The following is a 25,087-nucleotide window of genomic DNA, read 5'->3' on the forward strand; positions in this document are numbered from 1 at the left end:
GACGGCGAGGGAGAGGGAGGAAGGGGAGAGTGGGCGCGTCGGCGGTGGAGACTCTGTGCGTGCCACCGGCGCGCTGGGGTCGGCTTATATAGGCGGAGGCGCCGCGAGCACGCGTGGCATGCGCGGGACGCGCGTCGTCACGCTTTCACTGCGCCGCCCGTGAGGCATCAATGGCGGAGGCTGACCGGCGCAGCGCGCCGCAGCTTTGGCATTGATTCGCCGCGGGAAACGAGGTGATGAGGACGATGAAGCGGCGAGAAGCGAGACAAGTCGCTGGCAAGGAGGGCCCGCGGCTCTTTCGCGCCAAAAACGATTTGCCCGGCGCCCCCGAGCGCCCCCCAGCACGCCGGGTTCGGGTTGGGTCCGCCGGCACCAATTTCGGCCTGAGCCGGCGAAAATTGGGCCCTTGGGGGTGCGACTGGGCCGATTTTTTGGCGCCGGCGGCCGAAAAGTCACCCGGGGGATCTTGTTGGGGGCGCGGCTGAAGATGCTCTTAATGGGCTGACCCTGTGGGTGTTGGCACGGAATTGGGCTCCTTGTACGTACAGCCTATACGGGCATGCAATGGAACATGCATACAAAAATGAATACGATGAGTGAAAAAACTATATTGCCCTTTATACGTTTTGGAGGGGTTGTACCGAAGCGGACTTCCTTTTTCATTTCTTCATAAGTATGTAGTACGTACTGGTTGCATTGGTCGGGAATAATCACAAATTAATTACCCAAGAGTAGAGAAGAGTACAACTCGAAACAAGGGAAATCAATCGCAGCCTTTACAACCTCTGATGATTCATCCAACGTCATGAGAATTTACAATGTCTTGATGCAATAAGATCACACGCCCTCTCTGGAACTTGGCCGAGCCTGACACTCTGGTCCAATCCAATATTGCTAACTACACACTTGATCTGAAGATTCTTCAAGTAATCGATCACCAGAGCCTACGTGTCTGTCCGCCAGCCTTCAAGTAACCACGCACCGCTCAAGAAGTCTGCTGGATCACTGCGTCCACACGTCCGCGCTGTATCTGGAGCTGGCCTTCCGGGCGCGATTCGAGGCCATCATGGCGCCGCACGCCCCCGCCGGTCCGGCATGCTGCAGAGCGGCCGCCATCTTCCCGCCGGCGTCGACGACATAGTAATCCATCCGTCTCTTCCTTGCAGAAGCCTTCAGCACAAGAGATGAGGAGGAGGAGGAGGCGCTGGTGGTGGTGCTCGTCGGCCTCTTCTTGGGTGGCAACAGCGATTCGTGGATCTGGACGGTGGTGGGGAGGCTGCACCCGGCGGCTAGCTGGAGCTGAGACGCCGCTGCGGCCCTCTTCTTCGGCGGCAACAGAGATGGATCAATGATGGTGCGGAAGCTGTGCCCGGCTGGCTGGAGCTGAACGCCCATCGTCGTCATCATCGGAGAAAGATGGCGCTGCCTCAAGAATTCTTTCCACGGTCTCTTCTTCGGGTATGAGAAAATAGGTAGACCATGGGAGGGCGGGCGTATAAGGTATATAAAGATCGAATCCTCCAGTTCCATGTAGAGTCGAAGACGCGTCCATAGCAGTTTCGTTCCGAGTCCACGTCCGGAATCGGACCGGAAATCTTTTTTTCTTTAAGACAGCATTTCAATGATTTTAAAAAACTAAGTTCAAATCTTTCCAAAACTGATTTCAATTATTTCATCCATTTCTATAAGTTGTTTCAATTCTTTCAGAAAACATATCTCAATGATTTCAAAAGGATAATTTCACTCTTTGCAATAAACTGATTTCGGTTCTTTCGGAAAATAGATTTCAATAAACTAACTTCACACATTTTTAAAAATTAATTTCACTCTTTCAATAAATTGATCTCAATAATTTAAAAAACTGGTTTAAACTCTTTCAAAAAACATATTTCAATTAATTAAGAAACTACGTTCACTCATTTCAGAAAACTAATTTCAAGTATTCCCATAAACTAATTTCACGCATTTCAATAAATCAAATTTGGTAATTCCAAAAACCGTTTTGTCTTTCAGAAAACAAATTCAGTTATTTGTAAGAACGAAATTCACTTTGTTCAATAAACTTATTTCACTTTTAAGGACTAAGTCAGTGAGGCACCATGGAATTGTACCTTGTCGCCGACTTGGCCGAGTAGATACCACTTGCCATGCACTACCAAGAACCGGCATCCTCAACATTCATCGTTAATCTGGACATGCAAGAGAATGTTCCAAAGCTGGTACTCGAATCTCTAGTTAACTCGATCGACCTGGTAAACAAAGGGAGCAATGTCTTTCGTCCTTGTCCCATCCAACCATCACGCATCCCACAATGGTGCCTTGTCCCCATTGTCGATGATGAATCAGGTATAGGTGTAGAAGAGCTTCGTGTCCACGGCATCACAAAGTTTGCCCATGCCAAACCACAACTTGCTTGGGTCAGTCCATTCAAGCCATGGCCAACGTAACTGCATCGCCCTCACATATTTTTAGATGGATCACACCGAGACCCCCAAGGTGGGTCGGCGCGGCAGACAGTTTCCCGATTAACCTTGCATTTCTCTCTCGAGGTCCTAACAAGCCGGCGATTCGGGCCCTAAACCGACTCGGGATGCCCTTCTCTGCAGGAGATCGAAGATGTAATCCTATATAACTAAATCAAAAGCCTTGGGAATGTCCAGCATGAAAAGCAAGATTTGCGAATGTTCGAGGGATGAGGAGGCGCGAGATGGCCCACTGCCGCACGGGGCCTCGCTCCGGCAAGGTTAGCCGATGGCGGGAGGGGCGGGGGAGGGGGGATGGGGAGGAGAGCTAGGCACCAGCAACAGAAGAGTCGCTTGTACTCTAGTAATAGCTACTATCTATCATAGATGATCCAAATCATTTTATGTAATTTTCTAATGTTTATACTCCCTCCATTCCACAATTAGTGCCTATAGATTTTTGTGAAAGTCAAACTTTGCTAACTTTGACCAAGTGTATAGAGAAAATTGTCTACACCTACAATACCAAACATGTACATTCTGAAAATATAACTCATGATGTATCCAATGATGTGCATTTGATATTCTAGATGTACCTACTTTTCTCTATAAATACGGTCAAAGTTTGTAATGTTTGACTTTTGCAAAAATCTATAGGCACTACATTATGGAATGGAGGGAGTATAATATTGTATTCAACAAAAATTCTTGATGTGCACTAGATATTTTATATCACATGACTTTTATACAGCACGTGCACAAGACAAGCGAGTCGCCCTACTGGCACTCGTCAAGCCATTAGCAAAACTTTGTGTCACGTGCCTTGGGTGCACATGCACAACATAACTCTTGTTTCTTTCTTAATATAGTTGGTTATTTAAATTCTTATTTTCATAATATGTGTCTTGATGTATACAGTGTGGGACCCATGCATGCCTGGATCTTGGGAGTGTATGCACATCGCTTGTTTCTTTCTTTAACCGCACACATTTCACTCTCGACCAATTACTTACCGTTCTCATCGGTGTAAGCCAGGCCTGAATTCTCAATTGTACAGATTTCACACTGTCATAGCTTTTGACCGTTGTGAGCCACATGTATATAAACTCAAGCTAGATATGCACATGCCAAAACCCTTCTCACAGGAGATGGCCTCCAACGGTGGCGCACCAAACCCATGGCAACAACAGCTGCCGCGGCCATCGTGTGAGGGCTACACATGCCCTTTTTGCCGTAGGAGGTGGGTCACACACCAAGCCCTTGGTGGCCACATGTCCTCGCAGAGCTGCCGCAACAATCGTCACCGGAACATGCCGGTAAGCATGCCCCAACCAGCCTCCTCCGTGCCTGACTCTACTCTTTTGGGGCCGTGGCTACTTGTGCTTGCACCCAACCTTGCCTTCTGGGAGGAATACCGCCGTGGAGGTCCCCGTCCGGTGGAGATAGACTTCATGGGTCTACTACGGGCGCCCGAAGACGCCGCAGAGCCGCCACTGAGTGACAAAGCCGGCGAGGCGGTCGACCTAACCTTGAGGCTTTGATTCGTGGAGGGTGCCTGATCACAAGCAAAATAAATACATTCAGCGATAGATGAACATTGTGTAATATAAGATTCGTCCAAGCATGTCATTTGTTTCAGCTACCTCTTACCGTGTTCTTCGCTATTTAGAACTTCCGATTGATTTCAAGATGACATGATGAATATGGTTCATGTTCAAGATTCAGTTGCCTTTACTTTTTTTCTAATTTAAATAGGTGTGTACCTGTGTGTTTTACAATATAGTAGTTGAGTCGATTGACCTAACATCTACCATTGTGATTCTACGTACATATTTAGTAGGCCCATGCGTGGAACCCAATCTCATTGGCCATGCATGGGACCGTAATGGATATCAACGCAACAACGACTGTAACCTTGTGAGCATTATAATATAATTATTTATACAGAGAACGTTGTAATCTAAAAGAAAATCCATTTTATAAAGATTACCCTTCAGAAAAAAAAACATCACAGCTGATTATGAAAAGTGCAAGCAAGCAAACAGTAAGGTGCCCATGCATTCTTACGGAGCAATAAAACATAAGTAAACAATTTACGCCGGGTGACCGGCTTAAGGCCCACCCCACCACCCACGTCTTCTTTTACCTTATCCCCTTACGCGTCTTCCACCTCCCGCAAGCACCATTCCCTCTCTCCTCTTTGCTTCCACCCCTCCTCCCCACACAAGAGGGGGCATGCCATTGTTGCCGCACGCATCTTGTCCCTGGTTGACAGCGAGGCCGTTGGCGTCGCATTCCTTCCCCCACAGTGCCGCCGGATGCCTTGCGATGTGATGAGCTTTTTTCCTTGGAGAACGAGAGCATCGTCCAAAGCTTGTAGTCCCATCTAATTGAATCAAAAGCCTTGCAAATGTTGAACATGAAAAGCAAGGTTACCTTTTTATTTCTGTGGAGGCAACAGGCAAAGTTTCTGACGTACATGATGTTAACGTGGATACTTCTCTTCTTTATGAATACACTTTGGGCAGTGGAAGCTATGTTGTTCATGAAAGGAGCTAGCAGACTGGAACGCACTTTGGCAATGATTTTTAGTGGTGTGTATGAGGCTTATATGGTGGTAGTCCAAAATGTCCTTACCTCAGCCCCATCTTTCTTGGGCAGAAGAGCAATGTTTGCATGGTTGAGCCAACAGAAGCTCCTTGAATGCAAGTCACCAAAAAGGCGAATGACGGCTGGTTCCTCGCCGCTAGGTAGTGGAACCGGTAGAAAGCTCTTTTGTGGTGCTATGGAACCGGTACATGTTCTTTCACTCTCCAAAAATGAATCGCTGTAGAGAAAGAGCTACTGCATAGCACCATAGCGTCCGTGCGTCAGCCAGTAGTTCAGAGGAACTCCTGTCGACCGACAGCAGTTCCTCCTCAAACGCGGAGTTATTTACCCAAAACCATCATACTTGGGGTTAGGGTAACAACTTGATACCACATTTAAGCCAGGTCACAAAAAACACCAGAAATGCGCCTAATACGTAACGCGGAGCACTGATGCTGGAATTTAGTCGCGAAAACAGCGAAACCGACAGGTGGGGCCCACCTATCGGGCTGACATGGGGTGCTTATGTGGACAATTTGCTGAGTTGGACGAGGGTCCCACCTGTCAATGACTCAAGCGTTTATCTCTTTTCCTTTTTTTTTCTTTTTCTCCTAGGCATTTTCTTCCTGGGCATTTCATCAAACAGGTAATGTGCGCTTATCTACGCACTGCACGCCGCCGGCGCCGCTTGCCGTCCTAGCTGGTCGGCGGTAATCCCAGACCTGGCTGCCGCTGGAGCTCCTCTCGCCGCCCCTTTCTTTTCCTTCATCCCTCGTGTCTCTCTCTCAAACAAGAACCTGCTGCCATGCCATCCGCCATGGATGAACTCGACCTCGCTGCACTACCCCGTCGTCGCTGCGCTGCCCCGTCGTTGCCGCGCTGCCCCAGCCCTCAGCGTGCCTGAATCCATCGAGCTTTGGTAGGGAACTTGCGCGCGCCATGGTTGAGCGCCTTGGCCGCGCCCGCCGTTGTGGAGCGCCATGGCCACGCACGTGCTTGCGGCGCTCGTCAGGAGGCCATGTCCGCGTGCACCGTCGTGGAGCGTGATGGACATGCCCGTACTCGCGGCGCCCACCGGGAAACCTTGGCCGCGCGCGCCGTCATGGAGCACCATGGCCACGCCCGTGCTCGCCGTGCCCACCAGGAGTCCCAGGCCACGCTCGTACTCGAGCTAGCAGCAAGTGGCGGTGGAAGCAAGAACACACAAGGAGAGTTCTCATGTAGTCGTCCTCCTCTTCGACTCGGCGCCGGCGCCAGGTAGCAGTTTGGGCGGCGGGGCGGATCCTCGCCGGATCCGAGCTGCCACTGGTGCCTGATGTTGCATCCGCCTTCATGGAGGTAGATCGAGCTCCAGCAGGGCGGTTCGGCGCGGATGGTATGTGGATGTGGCGGTGGGGCAGCTCGCCGGTGGTCGGGTGGCTCGCCGGGGTTGAGGTCCGGCGGCGGCACGGGATATGGCTGTGGTGGAGTTCTTTTAGGGAAGAGAGGGGAAGAATAGATGCACCTGACAGGTGGGTCCTTGGGCCACCTCAGCGAATAATCCACATTGGCAGGCCACGTCAGCCCGACAAGCGGGGCCAACTTGTCGGTTTCGATGTTTTCGTGGGCAAATCAAACTATTAGTGCTCTGTGTTACGTATTAGGCGCATTTTTGATGGTTTTTTGTGACCTGGCTTAAATGTGGTATCAAGTTGTTACCCTAGCCCCAAGTGTGGTGGTTTGGGATAAATAGCTCCCAAACGCGTAAAGAAATGGGGCCGGGCGTGCCGCACCAGCAGGTGGTGCTCTTAGCGACGTCGAGTGGATGTGCGGCTAGGTCGAAGTAGACAAATAACTAGGTAGCCTTAGAGGCAGTTTGGTCCTTTCCGGTGTCTGTAAATGGAATGGGAAAAAAAAGACAAGCAAATCGGTAAAAGAGGGCAAATGGCATGTTAATCAAGGCGTTCACCATCTGGGTCTGGTTGGTAATTTTGCGAAGTCTATCTTAATAGTGGCAATGTTGGAAAGCCAGAGGTTCAGCGTCAAATATCCAAATTTCTCAAGTGAGAGGGGACTGCTGACCAGACCTCAGAGTACGTGCTGAAGAAAGCAGGCACCATTTTGGATATTATTATTTTTTCTTAATTTGAGCCTTTTTGCTATTTCAGACAAAGAATCTGTTAGGAAGTTATTAAAAATATTCCAATCAAATTGTGTTTAAGTTTTATGTTTCTATGAACCCAACCTAAAATTTGGTTCAAAAAATTGACAAGTTTTATCTTTCAACACCAACCAAAAGGATGACAGCGTATCCAACAAAGAGCATTTGAAATCTATGGCTAGGTACATTTACATGATCAACGTAACCCATTTCACTTGTTACAAAGAGCATTTGAAACCCTGAGCAGTTTTGGTCCATGACACGACTTAAAAGCAGCAAACAACAAAGATTGCATCAGTCAGCAGAACCAAATGATCATTTAGTACTTCAGACACAATTTCACGGCTGTGTCACAATTTTCATAGCTTCAAACATTTGATCCGGCACCTCCCAAATCACTAAAACATTCCTTACATGAATTGGAAAACCTAAACAGAGTGCACTTCATCGAAACAACTACGAAGCAGAGTCTGAGATCATAAAGCTTCTTAGCATATACTTCCTTCGTTCCTAAATATAAGTCATTTTAGAGATTTCAATAAGAACTACATACAGATCTATATAGACATATTTTAGAGTGGAAATTAACTCATTTTGCTCTGTATGTAGTCCCATTTGGAATCTCTAAATAGACTTATATTTATGAACGGAGGGAGTACAAGTCATGAAAACCACATAGTGAAGGCCGCGAACGTCCACGCTGAACCTCACCACTTCAATCATACACCGCGTACTGGTTTCAGACATATGGGCTCACGCACCTTTACTTTAGGATTAGGATCATCAATGGAGAACGTAAGCAAGGTAACCTTTCCATTATTAGCTATCTCATCCTTGGGCAGAATTAAGTTGTATCCCTTCGGTAGCCCATCAGACAACGATGAGCTTCGTATCTTGTAAACTGATATCTGATAATAGTCTGTCAAAAAGGAACCATAGGACATCCTACACTTGAACTTGGAGTTTGTAGCTTTAGGTTGGATGCAGACGACAGAGATGGCATGCCCGAATGGCTCTAGTGCCACGTTGAGCAGGAAAATTTCCCTGTCTTTGATACGAAGAAAATGTAGACCTGGTTCTAGGCAGAACTTAACATCTTCGGAGTATTTGATGGTTGTACACGGCCACTTGTGCTGGGAGGCGGAATGTTCAAGGAGGGCGTCTATTGGCCCTGCAAAGCTGCAGCTGGACGCCGGGCAGAAACATGGGGCGCTCGGGCACGCGTCCTCATGCTCTTCCCTCTGGTAGTAAGTGAGCTTCTGGGCGCATCCATAATTGGCATTGGAGCAAGCGACCGTGACTGATTCCATGAGACGTTCCATCCCTAGACAGCGCTTGAAGGTAGTTTCGGCAGAGCACAAGTGACACTTGTTGCGCACGAGCTTCGGGCGGCAAGATGAGCATACGAAATGCCCCACAGAACACTGTGGAGAAGGAAGAATTAACCGGGTCCTCATGTGAGAAAAACTTTTTAACACAAATCAGAGTTGAACTGTTGAAGTACTAATACTACAATAGCAATATGATAAGTCAGCACCGCACAAAATTTCTGAACTATTCGTAAGTCTGTAAATTTGAAGTTGTGAACTTATAGTATGACCGATATACAACTCCAAAGGGGGGCAAACCAAACATAATGCTATTAGAGAGGTATATATATCATCCACCCTTGATCCATAGCCTACTAGGGAACAGCTGTAGACTAGAAAACGGTGTACATAGTTGCTAACAGTTTCAGTATCGATCAAAATATTACTGTCCTAATACATTCTCTACAAAACGAATTTCAGCGACCATAGCTACTCTGATCCATATTGTCTCAATAAACTGTTTTTTAGCAAGTAGCATTGTGTGTCCGGGGTGCGCCCTTGATTAATCTCCTACTAGGGAACAGCTGTAGACTAGAAAACGGTGTAGATTATTGCTAGCAGTTTTGATCTCAACCAAAATTATTAGTGTCCTAATTCTCTACGGATACAAAATTTCAGCGACCATATCTACTCAGTTCCATGCTGTCACAAGAAATTGTTTTTTTAGCAAGTAGCACTAGATCCAATGGTTAGTTTTTAATTTGATCTGAACTTTGAGAGACAGATAACTAAATATATGCACATGTATGTACCTGGTATATGGGAGGTCTGAGGGGATGAAAGCAGACGGGGCAGTCGAGGGTGTCCATCCCCATGGTTGCATTCTGCCTCTTGCAGCTGCTCTGTCCCTCTCCTGGGGCTCCTACTCGTCTCTTGCTAGAGGTGCCCCCGTCCATCGCCACCAAAACTCGCTTGATATTACAATTAAACGTGCAGCAGAGCTTCACACCTATTGGTCAACACAAACAACCTCAAAAATCTGCTTCCCTGTTCAACAACATACGCTGGTAATAAGAGCCACTGAAGTTTATAATAGTAATGGAAAATCGACACTCCGGAGCACGCATTAAAGACGTGCTAAATCTGATCATGAATTGCTGTAATTTTTCTCATGTCTTTAAAATTTCTATCTTGGTTGGTTCAGAAACAACTAGGATGGTTTGTGTTGATTTCTTTCGTGATTAATTCAATTTCAGTAGAGGGACAGCTACATGCAACTGCAAGTGGTCTCAAGAAGAGGCAGTGAAAAGGGAAGAAATTTGTTCCTATGGGATGCGCCCGTACCTTGAATACCTGCCGAGAGGAACCCGAGGTCGCCGTTGCTCCTCCTGTCCGAGGGGGAGGAAGAAGGGTTGAAGAGGGCCGCTGCTCCCTTGCCGACTGTGCTCTGAGCCCGACGAGAGCACCGGAGAGATGAGTTGGGAGAGGAGGCGACGGCGGCGGAAGATTGGAGCGACGGAGGTGCGGTGTGAGAGGAAGAAGGGATGGGCTGGGCCAGCGGTATTGGAACGACAACATGAGCCCACATCTAACCAACAGCGTCGCTCGTGGGCTGGCCCACTATGCTGGTTTTTTTCCTTCTATTGCTTTGCCAATTGTTTTGTTTTATATGATTATTTTTAAACTCGTGAGCATTTTCTAGAAAAATTAATGATCTTTCTATGAAAATTAAGTACATTTAAAATTCGTGAATGTTTCTTTAAATTTCTGAACATTTTTTTACTAATCCACAAACATTTGATAAAAACATGGGGTTTTCATAAAAATGCAAACATTGTTCATGATGCATGAAATTTTAGAAGGTTAGTGTGTTTTTATAAATTTGAGAGCATTTTTATTTGAAATAAAAATTTCTTCTAACAGATCATTTTATTTTGCACTGTATTTTTTGAGACTTTTTTCAGGATAATATTATATTGGTATAGTACGTTTCACATTTACTTCACAAATATACAAATTTTTTCTATTACTTATACTTTTGTTTTAATTATTTTTATTTTGAAATAATAAATACAAAAATGAACACGACATGGCATGCGGCCCACGGAGCGTGCAGGTGCACGCCACCTCCCCAATTATGCTCGCAGGTCCTATAACGGCATCCATAATGTATTCCAAATACTCGTGCCAAATTTGCTTTTAGGCTATGGAACTACTTATAACACATTGTGAGCCAATTGCCAAAAGCTATACTCAAGGAAACCAGAGCATGTAGCTGCTCCGATGCCGAATTATCTCAACGAGATAAATAATGCGAGGTTCATTGATGGGTGAGAAAAGAGACCTGAATATAATTGGGAAAGAAGAGTTTTTTTTATGCTATCTTGTGTAAGCTTGGATCCACCTAGCAACGAATTTAGCGATGGCACTGTTGCGGACATCTATCAAAATTGGCATCACTAGTTCACTACCGTCCATGATAACGTGGCATATTTGGCCTCAATCACATTGTGGCTGCCCTAACAACAAGTATAACAGAAGACTTATAGTTGTTTACGTGTCATTTTTGCCTATGTGGAGAAGAGGAACATGAAAAAAAATGGGGTGGGCTCTCTTGCAGGAGTCATCCTCTATAGATGCTTCTAACAAAATATACTCCCTCCGTCCCATAATGTAAGACGTTTTTTGATACTAGTGTAGTGTCAAAAAAACTTACATTATGGGATGGAGGGAGTAATAAATATGAAGGAGAAATAGAGAAGTGAAAACAAATACTAGTCTTAGGGCCTATTCGGTTCACAGGAATTTCAAAGAAACCTTTGAAGGAAAGATTTCTACCGGAATTTTCACCCTTGATGTGTTCGGAGCAAGGGAATTGTGAATAGTAAAACTCAGGAAAGTTTCTCTATTCCTACAGATTTCACAGGAATCCAAACATCCACCCAAAGCCAATTTTTTGCTAAAGCCCGAGGTGATTCAAAGGAAGAGCCAAGCAGGCAGATTAAAAAATTTAACAAGTGCATGGGCTGAGAAAGAGAAAGAAAAAAAATCTTAAAAGTACTACTTGCTACTCCCTCCATCCCAAAATAAGTGACTCAACTTTGTACTAACTTTATTTTGGGACAATGGGAGTACTAGATTAGACCAATGTTTCCTTTGGCACACTGCTACTCCTCCAAACGCTTCGCTCCTAAGATTTCCTCTGTTTTCTTGTTCCTTCGCTTCACAACTACAGTCATTTGCTATTCATGTAGATTCTTTCAATCCTCTGTTTTCAATACCCGCAATCCGAACGGAGCCCTATATAGTAAACTTTATTATATGAGTGATTATTAATAATAGCTTTAAAAACATTACAACATCAGACAACCGGCAATTGGCTATATTATTAGCCGTGCTCTAAAGAAACCATGACTAGCACAACCACGGCGGGCCACGTCGAGTTCACACCTACAGCATACCACTAGTAGAAAATATGCCTTTAGTCCCGATTCGCAAAGGCCATTAATCCCGGCTGTGCAACCGGGACTAAATATGCGCGACTAAAAGCCCCCCCTTTAGTCGCGCCTCTTACGAACCGCGACTAAAGGCCCGTCCACGTGGGCGCCAGGAGTCCGTCGGGGCGGAGGACCTTTAGTCCCGGTTCTCGTGGCTAACCGGGACTAAAGGCCTCCTCCGCAGGTTTAGGGTTTTAGCCCCCCCTAAACCTGGTTTCTTTTTAATTTGTAGTGTTTTATTTCTTTTATATTTTGTTTTGTGTTTTATTTTAATTTTGATGAAGTTTCAGTACACATATTCTACGCTACTATATACATGCATACGAAATTTCAAACAAGAAGAATTCAAGAGGAATATATAATATATATTCAATCTCGGGTGACCATATACAACTTCGAACAAGTTTCCATACACAATTAGGATGGATGACCATATACAACTTCGAACAAGTTTCAATCTCGGGTATGCATATAAATGTCTTCGTCCTCGGTATAGTGTTCTCCTTTAGGATTGATGACTTCCCTCATGAAAAATCCTGCTAATTCATCTTGAATTGGTCGGAAGCGAGCTTCTGGACTAAGCCTCCTCCGCAAGTTATCCGTCGCCTTCCGCACGCTATCCGATGCCTTCCGCTCAGAGGTTTGTCTCCGGATGTTCTCACAAACATAGTATCCACATAGATTGGTCCCCGGTGGCTGCTTATCCACATTAACTAACCTTCTAAAATCTAGCTCATGTTTGAATTCACCGACAATTTCTTCTGAGAACCGTCTCCAAACCCTACAGGGCAAAGAAAATTAAATGAACAAGGGAGTTATTAGTTACTTGATGTTAGGAAATGAACGAAAGAGACCGATTGATATAGAGCTCAAATGATTGAAAATAATTACTTTTGCAGCATTTTTCTCATGTCGGCCCAAAGCTTTGAATCCGAATCCATAGAGTCCATGATTAGAACTCTGGAGGTGTGAAGTTCAATATTTAGCAGAATCCAGTGGAACCTGCGGACACGTTACATGCACAGTCATGCATAACTCATCGATTAGACATACCATGCATGGAGTAAACAAAAGAGAATGGGCACAAGACAGAAACACTCACCCAAAATGGTAAGGAGATAGAATATTACTTTGAGTTGATGCTTTCTAAGAAACTTGTACAAGTCTTTCTCCACGTCTTCGGGGTGATTTTGTAACACATGTCCATTAATGATATGTGGGTCAATGAACCCAACATCATGGATGTTTCTTATTTTGCATTCCCAAATCTTCAATCTGCATAATAGCGTACGCAACAATATAGTTAGGACAATATATATATATATATATATATATATATATATATGTATATATATATATATGTATATATATATATAGTGCAGGCAATGAAGAACGAGATGAGATAGAAATAAATCACTTACAGAACGTAGCAACTCAGGATAGATTTGTCGAGGTCGCGCAGATTGAACAGCTGGAACAATTCACTCATATGAACTTGTACAGAGTACCGTTTGGTGTGATGCTCCTCTGTAACATCCGCATAAACATATTCTTTGTCGGCCCATGTTATGAAATGCTTGTACCAACGTAGCAGATTTCGCATTTATGGTGGTAGACTCTTTTCCCGCGCAGGCTCGACAAGAGGCCCATTCCGCACATATTATAATGCTATCTCACATACTGGCGCATCCTCAAGGCCTAACAAGGCACGAAGAGTCAAACCCATCTCGGACGCTTGTTTCATGGCACTCGCTACAGTCAATCCAAGTGCTGCCGCAGCTGCTATGATCTCGGGGTCCTCTTTCGGACCGGCTTTCACTATGAGCGGGGGGATCGATTGTTTATTCTGCATCCCGAGCTGGTCAACTTGTTTCCCGCTTTTTTTACTTTCTTCTTTCTCCTCCTTCAATATTTTTGCTTGCCTACGAAGTTCATGTCCATAGTCGTCAGGCATATTTAGCTCGGCTTGGGACGGTGTCGTCAAAAAATCCTTAGCCCACTTCTTTTGCTTCTCAGTAAATACTTGCTTGGGCTCAGGCTCTTTTATCGCCTTCATATCCGCCTTCCATTTCTCATAATGAGCAGACACGGCCAATTTGGTTTCAGCTTCACTAAGTTCCCAAGGCCTTGGGAGGAGAGGCTTCAGTGATGGCTCCGGTACCCTTGTGGTCTTAGGTACATAAGGGTCCGGGTTAATAGTCCAGGAGCGGGTTTCCTTGCTGTCCGCCTGCTTCTGCTTCTTCGCCGGAGGTGGATTGGGGGCGTCGTACCCGCCGGAGGAGGATTGGGGGGCGTCGTACCCGCCGGAGGAGGATTGGGGGGCGGCGGCTGCTTACCCGCCGGAGGTTGTGGATCGGGGGACGGCGTCGAATGGCGTGAAGGAGGTGTAGGTGAACCACCACGACCACCACCACCGCCACCACCATCGGAGGGGGTGGACTTGTTAGCCTTGGCGCCTCGCCTGGAAACACTATGTACTTCTTTTTCCATAGAATGATCTGGCGCTTGACATCTCCAAGTCTTCTCTCCCCTTCGGGTGTAGCTTTGTCAATCTCCAGGTCCTCAAACTCTTGGACTATGTCTTCCACCGTGACACGAGCATAGCCATATGCAATGGGGTTGTTGTGGTGGAGTGCTCCAGGTGTACAGGGTAAAGTACTGCCGGTAGCTACCTTCGTGGAAACGTTCCCCACGGGATAATGCAGATCACATTCTTTCATCTCCTTTACATCATCCACGGGGTAGTGAGGCTCCGGTGCACGAATCTCGATCGTCGGTGCATTAGCACCAGGCGGGGCATCCGTGGAAGCCACGCTGCTTCTCCGCTGCTGGCTTCCGCGATCCGCTTCATGATCTTCATGCGGCCCTGCAGCCGATTTTTCTTTTACTAGTTCATGCACGGTCTGCTTCAACTCATGGAGTTCCGATGCAAACTTCGCCAAAAGATCTGCATCCCGGTCCGTCTTTCTCTTACGGCTTCTGTAACAGTACGGGTCATTGTCCTGGGAAAACCCTACTTTCCACGGAATTCTGCCTTTGCCTCGTACATATCCTCCGTGTTCATCATTCCCGAGGGCTGTTGTCAGTGCGTCTTTCTCTCTATTGAACTTGATCAAGCCCTCTTGAGCTTGGGTCATTGCGTCAATAAGGGCTTGGGTGGGAGCAAACTTTTTCTTCCGGTGAACACACACCCCTGTCTCCGGGTCTAGCGATCCCCCATGCCCGTACCACCAGCTTTTGGCCCTTGGGTCCCATCCCTCTGTACTTAGAGGGATTCCTCGCACCCTCAGGTCCTCCTCCATCTTCTGCCACTTAGGCTCCGAAAGGCGGTATCCTCCTGGCCCCATAATATGATGGTACTTTTTCTTACTCGCATTATCCTTATTTTTTTCGATATTTCCTTGAAATGCTCCGATTTCTTTTGCCTCACAAATTCTGGCCAATCATCTTTCAGTTTCTCATGTTGTCCATTGAAATCCGGAGTCTTGCCCTTGTTGACATAGTCACGGGTTAAATTTTTCTTGAAGTTCCGGAATGCTTCGGCCATCTTCTGAAGAGCGAACTCTTTAACTAGCCTCCTCCTCTCACGTCCACCCGGAACCTCGTTACCGAATTCATCGACTTTGTTGTATTCCGGAGGTAGAATGAAATGTTCCATAAGCTTTCTCCAGCAATCCTTTTTCGTTCTCTTGTCGACAAAACTGAAACCAAGACGTGCCTTCTTTGGCTCCTTCCATTCCTGGACGGTGATCGGGACGTTGTCTCTAACAACGACTCCGCATTGGTTGATAAACTTTAAGGTGTGCTGTAGGGGCTTGCCGGTTTCACTGACAAAATCAATGGTATATGTTTCTCCTGTTTTCATCGCCTTGGATTTGCCACGCTTTGTCGTACTCGATCCGGCCGAGGGCTAAAAAAAGAAAGAGAGTCGCGCGCGTTAATACATATGTATTCACATTTCAGTAAGTTTGTATCACGAGAGGCTCAATGTATATATATACCTCGCCGGAGGTGGTTGCTACTTGCAATTCGAGATCGTCGTTTGTTGACGGTTGACCTCCGTCGACAATGTCCGTTCCTTCACCTTCTTGATCATCGACAATGTCTGTTCCACCGTCAAGGTTCAGAAAAGAAGAGACTACATCCTCTTCTTGCTCATCTGCTGAACCCGGCACATAAGGAATCTCGTTGTTTATGATGCCCATTAAATAACGTTCAGCCTCCGGATCCCTAAGCGGCTCGGCTCTATCGTCCGCCATATGTCACTCCTGCATGTAGTAAAAATTAATTAAGTATAAAGGAACTAAAAAATAAGATTAAGGGGACATAGAGGAGGAGCAGCGACGGTTGAATGATTAAGAGCTATTAAAAAATAAAATTGATGTTTTTTTGGTCAAATTTATACAATTATTCCCAAATAAATTTCCTTTTCTTCTTCCTTTTCTTTTTCCTTTTCTTCTTCCTTTTCTTTTTCCTTTTCTTCTTCCTTTTCTTTTTCCTTTTCTTTTTTCCTTTTCTTTTTCCTTTTCTTTTTTCCTTTTCTTCTTCCTTTTCTTTTTCCTTTTCTTATTTTGTTTTTCCTTTTCTTCTTCCTTTTCTTTTTCCTTTTCTTCTTCCTTTTCTTTTTCCTTTTCTTCTTCCTTTTCTTCTTCCTTTTGTTTTTCCTTTTCTTCTTCCTTTTCTTCTTCCTTTTCTTTTTTCCTTTTCTTTTTCCTTTTCTTATTTTGTTTTTCCTTTTCTTCTTCCTTTTCTTTTTCCTTTTCTTCTTCCTTTTCTTTTTCCTTTTCTTTTTCCTTTTCTTCTTCCTTTTCTTTTTCCTTTTCTTCTTCCTTTTCTTCTTCCTTTTCTTTTTCCTTTTCTTTTTCCTTTTCTTCTTCCTTTTCTTTTTCCTTTTCTTCTTCCTTTTCTTCTTCCTTTTCTTATTTTGTTTTTCCTTTTCTTCTTCCTTTTCTTTTTCATTTTCTTTTAATTAGTTATGCCATTTTCTTTTTCCTTTTCTTTTAATTAGGGGCGTGGCGGCGGCAACTCGCAGGGCAGTTGCGGCGGCGGTGGCAGCGCAGGGAAGGGGCGGCAGCACGCGGCGGCGCAGGGGGAAGGGGAGCGGAGCTCACTGGGGGGCGGCGGCGGCAGCGCGCAGGGGCAGGGGCAGAGGTGGCGGCGGCGCGCAGGGCAGGGCAGGGGCGGCGGCGGCAGTGCAGGGCAAGGGCGGCGGCGTAGGGCAGGGGAAGTGGGGGCAGAGCTCACTGGGGGCGGCGGAGCTCACTGGGGGAGCGTGCAGGCTCGGGGAAGGGCGGCGCAGCAGTAGCCTGGCGGCGTCGGCGTCGATCGGCGTCGGGGCAGGGCGTCGGCGTCGAGAGGAGAATGGGAGGTGGGGGAAAATTTACTAAGTGCTGTATATATAGACAGAGCATTGGTCCCGGTTCGTGGCACCAACCGGGACCAATGCCCCCCTTTAGTCCCGGTTGGGGATACCAACCGCGACTAAAGGTACCGGGACTAAAGGTTCTTTCGCGCCGCTTTCGTTCCCGCGCGGAAAGAGCCTTTAGTCGCGGTTCATGTCACGAACCGCGACTAAAGGTCCTTTTTCATATACTTTTCATTTTAAAATCTTAAAAATAGAAATAATATATCAAAAAATCAAAAAAATAAAACTAATTCATTTTAAAATCTTAAAAATAGAAATAATATATCAAAAAATTCAAAAAAATAAAACTAATTCATTTTAAAATCTTAAAAATAGAAATAATATATCAAAAAATTCAAAAAAAATAAAACTAATTCATTTTAAAATCTTAAAAATAGAAATAATATATCAAAAAATTCAAAAAAATAAAACTAATTCATTTGAAAATCTTAAAAATACAAATAATATATCAAAAAATGCAAAAAAACTAAAACTAATTCATTTGAAGATCTTAAAAATACAAATAATATATCAAAAAATTCAAAAAAAATAAAACTAATTCATTTTAAAATCTTAAAAATACAAATAATATATCAAAAAATCCAGAAAAATAAAACTAATTCATTTTAAAATTTCAGACCGATTGTTTTGTTCTACATCCTCGATCCCTTGAAGGTTTGACAAAAGGTTTGATACATCATTCAGTTCATCGACCAAATACAAATCATCCGGATTCGCCATCATACGTCCTGTCGTCCATTTGGTATGCATATATGCATTCAGTAGCCACGGCAGGGCTGTATGATGGCGATACCGATTGTTTTGTTCTACATCCTCGATCCCTTGAAGGTTTGACAAAAGGTTTGATACATCATTTAGTTCATCGACCAAATACAAATCATCCGGATTCGCCATCGTACGTTTTAATTCACATGATCCATTCAACAAAGTTTGGTACAATAAATTATTACACATCAATTCTTCCCTTGTGTCCCTGCTTGCTTACGATTGTGCCGTATGTTGGAAATATGCCCTAGAGGCAATAATAAATGGTTATTATTATATTTCTTTGTTCATGGTAATTGTCTATTATTCATGCTATAATTGTATTGTCCGGAAATCGTAATACATGTGTGAATACATAGACCACAACCTGTCCCTAGTAAGCCTCTAGTTGACTAGCTCGTTGATCAACAGATAGTCATGGTTTCCTGACTATGGACATTGGATGTCATTGATAACGGGATCACATCATTAGGAGAATGATGTGATGGACAAGACCCAACTTAAGCATAGCATAAAAGATCGTGTAGTTTCGTTTGCTAGAGCTTTTCCAATGTGAAGTATCTTTTCCTTAGACCATGAGATCGTGCAACTCCCGGATACCGTAGGAGTGCTTTGGGTGTGCCAAACGTCACAACGTAACTGGGTGACTATAAAGGTGCATTACGGGTATCTCCGAAAGTGTCTGTTGGGTTGGCACGGATCGAGACTGGGATTTGTCACTCCGTGTAAACGGAGAGGTATCTCTGGGCCCACTCGGTAATGCATCATCATAATGAGCTCAATGTGACTAAGGCGTTAGTCACGGGATCATGCATTGCGGTACGAGTAAAGAGACTTGCCGGTAACGAGATTGAACAAGGTATTGGGATACCGACGATCGAATCTCGGGCAAGTAACATACCGTTTGACAAAGGGAATTGCATACGGATTGATTGAATCCTCGACACCGTGGTTCATCCGATGATATCATCGTGGAACATGTGGGAGCCAACATGGGTATCCAGATCCCGCTGTTGGTTATTGACCGGAGAGGCGTCTCGGTCATGTCTGCATGTCTCCCGAACCCGTAGGGTCTACACACTTAAGGTCCGGTGACGCTAGGGTTGTAGAGATATATGTATGCGGAAACCCGAAAGTTGTTCGGAGTCCCGGATGAGATCCCGGACGTCACGAGAGGTTCCGGAATGGTCCGGAGGTAAAGATTTATATATGGGAAGTCTTATTTTGGTCGCCGGAAAAGTTTCGCACTTTATCGGTATTGTACCGGGAGTGCCGAAAGGGGTCCGGGGGTCCACCAAGGGGGTCCACCAGCCCCGGGGGGCCACATGGGCTGTAAGGGGTGCGCCTTGGCCTATATGGGCCAAGGGCACCAGCCCCAAGAGGCCCATGCGCAAGAGATAAGAAAAAAGGGAGAGTCCTAAAAGGGGAAGGCACCTCCGAGGTGCCTTGGGGGGGAAGGACTCCCCCCTGGCCGCACCCTTCCTTGGAGGAAGGGGCAAGGCTGCGCCCCCCTCTCTCCCTTGGCCCTATATATAGTGGGGGGAAGGGAGGGCAGCAACATCTAAGCCTTGGGCGCCTCCCTCCTCCCCTGCAACACCTCTCTCTCTCTCGCAGAAGCTTGCGAAGCCCTGCCGGAGAGCCGCTACATCCACCACCACGCCGTCGTGCTGTTGGATCTCCATCAACCTCTCCTTCCCCCTTGCTGGATCAAGAAGGAGGAGACGTCGCTGCACCGTACGTGTGTTGAACGCAGAGGTGCCGTACGTTCGGCACTCGGTCATCGGTGATTTGGATCACGGCGAGTACGACTCCGTCATCCACGTTCATTGGAACGCTTCCGCTCGCGATCTACAAGGGTATGTAGATCCACTCCTTTCCCTTCGTTGCTAGTAGACTCCATAGATGCATCTTGGTGAGCGTAGGAAAATTTTAAATTATGCTACGATTCCCAACAGTGGCATCATGAGCCAGGTCTATGCGTAGTTACTATGCACGAGTAGAACACAAAGCAGTTGTGGGCGTTGAGTTTGCCAATTCTTCTTGCCGCTACTAGTCTTTTCTTGTTTCGACGGCATTGTAGGATGAAGCGGCCCGGACCGACCTTACACGTACTCTTACGTGAGACAGGTTCCACCGACTGACATGCACTAGTTGCATAAGGTGGCTAGCGGGTGTCTGTCTCTCCTACTTTAGTCGGAACAGATTCGATGAAAAGGGTCCTTATGAAGGGTAAATAGAAATTGGCAAATCACGTTGTGGTCATACGTAGGTAAGAAACGTTCTTGCTAGAAACCTACAAACCACGTAAAAACTTGCAACAACAATTAGAGGACGTCTAACTTGTTTTTGCAGCAAGTGCTATGTGATGTGATATGTCCAGAAGATGTGATGAATGATATATATGATGTATGAGATTGATCATATTCTTGTAATAGGAATCACGACTTGCATGTCGATGAGTATGACAACCGGCAGGAGCCATAGGAGTTGTCTTTATTATTTTGTATGACCTGCGTGTCATTGAATAACGCCATGTAAATTACTTTACTCTGTTGCTAAACGCGTTAGCCATAGAAGTAGAAGTAATCGTTGGCGTGACGACTTCATGAAGACACAATGATGGAGATCATGATGATGGAGATCATGGTGTCATGCCGGTGACGAAGATGATCATGGTGCCCCGAAGATGGAGATCAAAGGAGCATAATGATATTGGCCATATCATGTCACTATTTGATTGCATGTGATGTTTATCATGTTTTTGCATCTTATTTGCTTAGAACGACGGTAGCAAGTAGGATGATCCCTTATAATAATTTCAAGAAAGTGTTCACCCTAACTGTGCACCGTTGCGAAGGTTCGTCGTTTCGAAGCACCACGTGATGATCGGGTGTGATAGATTCTTACGTTCGAATACAACGGGTGTTGACGAGCCTAGCATGTACAGACATGGCCTCGGAACACACGCAATACACTTAGGTTGACTTGACGAGCCTAGCATGTACAGACATGCCTCGGAACACGGAGGACCGAAAGGTCGAGCATGAGTCGTATAGAAGATACGATCAACATGGAGATGTTCACCGATCTTGACTAGTCCGTCTCACGTGATGATCGGACACGGCCTAGTTGAACTCGGATCATGTTTCACTTAGATGACTAGAGGGATGTCTATCTGAGTGGGAGTTCATAATCAGATGAACTTCATTATCATGAACATAGTCAAATAGGTATTTGCAAATTATGTCATAGCTTGCGCTTTAGTTCTACTGGTTAAGATATGTTCCTAGAGAAAATTTAGTTGAAAGTTGGTAGTAGCAATTATGCGGACTGGGTCCGTAAACTGAGGATTGTCCTCATTGCTGCACAGAAGGCTTATGTCCTTAATGCACCGCTCGGTGTGCTGAACCTCAGCGTCGTCTGTAGATGTTACGAAACATCTGACATACACGTTTTGATTACTACGTGATAGTTCAGTGCGGTTTAGAATTGTGGCACCAAAGACGTTCTTGAAACGTCGCAGAACATGTGAGATGTTCCGAAGACTGAAATTGGGATTTCAGACTAGTGCCCACGTCAAGAGGTATGAGACCTCTGACAAGTTCTTAAGCCTGCAAACTAAGGGAGAAAAGCTCAATCGTTGAGCATGTGCTCAGATTGTCTGAGTGCCACAATCGCTTGAATCGAGTGGGAGTTAATCTCCCAGATGAGATAGTGATAGTTCCCCATAGTCATTGCCACCAAGCTAGTAGAGCTTCGTGATGAACTATAACATATCAAGGATAGTTATGATGATCCTTGAGCTATTCGCGATGTTTGACACCGCGAGAGTAGAAATCAAGAAGGAGCATCAATTGTTGATGGTTAGTAAAACCACTAGTTTAAGAAGGGCAAGGGCAAAAGGGATACTTCATGAAACAGCAAGTCATTTGCTGCTCTAGTGTAGAATCCCAAGGTTGAACCCAAACCCGAGACTAAGTGCTTCTATGAGAGGAACGGTCACTGAAGCAGTAATACCCTAGATATTTGGTAGATGAGAAGGCAGGCAAGGTCGACAGAAGTATATTGGATATACGTTATATGAATGTGTACTTTACTAGTACTCCTAGCAGCACCAGGGTATTAGATACTGGTTCGGTTGCTAAGTGTTAGTAACTCGAAATAAAAGCTGCGGAATAAATGGAGACTAGCTAAAGGTGAGATGACGATATGTATTGGAAGTGTTTCCAAGGTTGATGTGATCAAGCATCGCATGCTCCCTCTACTATCGAGATTTGGTGTTTGCGTTGAACATGATTGGATTATGTTTACCGCAAAACGGTTATTCATTTAAGAAGAATAATGGTTACTCTGTTTATTTGAATAATACCTTCAATGGTCTTGCACCTAAAATGAATCTCGATCGTAGTGATACACATGTTCATGCCAAAAAGATATAAGATAGTAATGATAGTACCACATACTTGTGGCACTGCCACTTGAGTCATATTGGTATAGAACGCATGAAGAAGCTCCATGTAGATGGATCTTTGGACTCACTCGTTTTTGAAATGAATGAGACATGCGAACCATGTCTATTGGTATATATGCATGAAGAAACTCCATGCAGATGGATCGTTTGGACTCACTTGATTTTGAATCACTTGAGACATGCAAATCATATCACATGGGCAAGATGACTGAAAGGCCTCGTTTTCAGTAAGATGGAACAAGAGAGCAACTTATTGGAAGTAATACATTTTGATGTATGCAGTCCAATGAGTGCTGAGGCATGCAGTGGATATCATTGTGTTCTTACTTCACAGATGATTTGAGTAGATGCTGAGTGTATTTACTTGATGAAACACAAGTCTGAATTATTGAAATGTTCAAGTAATTTCAGAGTGAAGTTGAAGATCGTCGTAACAAGAGGATAAAATGTCTGTGATATGATCATAGAGATGAGTATCTGAGATACGAGTTTGGCACACAATTGAGACATTGTGGAAAGTGTTTCACAATTAATACCGCCTGGAACACCATAGTGTGATGGTGTGTCCGAACATAATAACTGCACCCTATTGGATATGGTGCATACCATGATGTTTCTTATCAAATTACCACTATCGTTTATGGGTTACGCATTAGAGACAACCGCATTCACTTTAAAAGGGGCACCACGCAATTCCGTTGAGACGACACCGTTTATAGAAACCTAAGTTGTCGTTTCTTAAAAGTTTGGGGCTGCGATGCTTATGTGAAAAAGTTTCAGGTGATAAGCTCGAACCCAAAGCGGATAAATGCATCTTCATAGAATACCCAAAAACAGTTGGGTATACCTCCTATTTCAGATCTGGAAGCAAAAGTAATTGCTTCTAGAAACGAGTCCTTTCTCGAGGAAAAGTTTCTCTCGAAAGAATTGAGTGGGAGGATGGTGGAGACTTGATAAGGTTATTGAACCGTCGCTTCAACTAGTGTGTAGCAGGGCACAGGAAGTTGTTCCTGTGGCACCTACACCAATTGAAGTGGAAGCTTATGATAGTGATCATGAAACTTCGGATCAAGTCACTACCAAACCTCGTAGGACGACGAGGATGCGCACTACTTCAGAGTAATGCGTGATCCTGTCTTGGAAGTGATGTTGCTAGGCAACAATGAACCTACGAGCTATGGAGAAGCGATGGTGGGCCCATATTCCGACGAATGGCTCGAGGCCATGAAATCCGAGATAGAATCCATGTATCAGAACAAAGCATGGACTTTGGTGAACTTGCCCGATGATCGGCAAGCCATTGAGATAAATGGATCTTTAAGAAGAAGACGGACATGGACGGTAATGTTACCGTCTATGAAGCTCGACTTGTGGCAAAGAGTATTTTCACAAGTTCAAGGAGTTGACTACGATGAGTTTTTCTCATCCGTAGCGATGCTTAGGTCCGTCGGAATCATGTTAGCATTAGCTGCATTTATGAAATCTGGCAGATGGATGTCAAAACAAGTTTCCTTACCAGTTTTCGTAAGGAAAGGTTGTATGTGATACAATCAGAAAGGTTTTGTCGATCCTAAGGATGCTAAAAGGTATGCTAGCTCCAGCGATCCTTCCATGGATTAGAGCAAGCATCTCGGAGTCAGAATATACGCTTTGATGGAGTGATCAAAGTTTTTGGGTTTATACAAAGTTTGTTGGAAACTTGTATTTACAATAAAGTGAGTGGGAGCGCTACAACATTTCTGATAAGTATATGTGAATGACATATTGTTGATCCAAAATGATGTAAAATTTCTGGCAAGCATAAAGGGTTGTTTGAAAGGAGTTTTTCAAAGGAAGACCTGGATAAAGCTGCTTACATATTGGGCATCAAGATCCATAGAGATAGATCAAGACGCCTGATGATACTTTCAAAAGACAGCACACCTTGACATGATTTTGAAAGAGTTCAAAATAGATCAGCAAAGAAGGAGTTCTTGGCTGTGTTACAAGGTGTGAGTATTGAGTGAGACTCAAGACCTGACCACAGCGGAAGATAGAGAAAGGACGAAGGTCGTCCCCTATGCTTTAGACATAGGCTCTATAGTATGCTATGCTGTGTACCGCACATGTAGTGTGCCTTGCCATGAGTTGGTCAAGAGGGTACAATGGTGATCCGGGAAAGGATCTCATGACAGCGGTCGAACTTATCCTTAGTACCTAGTGGATTAAGGAATTTTTCTCGATTATGGAGGTGGAAAGGAGTTCGTCGTAAAGGGTTACGTCAATGCGAACTTTGACACTAATCCGGATAACTCTGAGTAGTAAACCGGATTCGTATAGTAGAGCAATTATTTGAAATGGCTCCAAATAGCGCGTGGTAGCATCCACAAGATGACATAGATATTCGTAAAGCACACGGTTCTGAAAGGTTCAGACCCGTTGACTAATA

At 44.9% G+C, this 25,087-nt stretch overlaps 1 protein-coding gene across 1 annotated transcript; it reads right to left on the bottom strand.

Moving 5' to 3' along the window:
- Positions 1 to 7,528: 7,528 nt before the first annotated feature.
- Positions 7,529 to 10,044, bottom strand: LOC109787007 (putative E3 ubiquitin-protein ligase SINA-like 6). Its single transcript, XM_020345567.3, has 3 exons — positions 9,846 to 10,044; positions 9,314 to 9,510; positions 7,529 to 8,615 (listed from the first exon to the last, which is right to left on the bottom strand). Exons 2-3 carry the CDS (start codon positions 9,455 to 9,457, stop codon positions 7,911 to 7,913), a joined length of 849 nt encoding a protein of 282 aa, XP_020201156.1. The 5' UTR covers positions 9,458 to 9,510; positions 9,846 to 10,044; the 3' UTR covers positions 7,529 to 7,910.
- Between the last annotated feature and the right edge of the window lie 15,043 nt (positions 10,045 to 25,087).

This window comes from Aegilops tauschii, chromosome 3 (genome assembly GCF_002575655.3).
Source record: "Aegilops tauschii subsp. strangulata cultivar AL8/78 chromosome 3, Aet v6.0, whole genome shotgun sequence".
Taxonomy (NCBI): Eukaryota; Viridiplantae; Streptophyta; class Magnoliopsida; order Poales; family Poaceae; genus Aegilops; species Aegilops tauschii.

Excerpts from the sequence above, each read along its gene's own strand:
- LOC109787007 (XM_020345567.3), bottom strand. The coding sequence starts at position 9,457 with ATGGACGGGGGCACCTCTAGCAAGAGACGAGTAGGAGCCCCAGGAGAG. Across the intron at positions 8,616-9,313 it reads TCAGACCTCCCATATACCAG|TGTTCTGTGGGGCATTTCGT; the intron begins GTACATACATGT and ends CCTTCTCCACAG.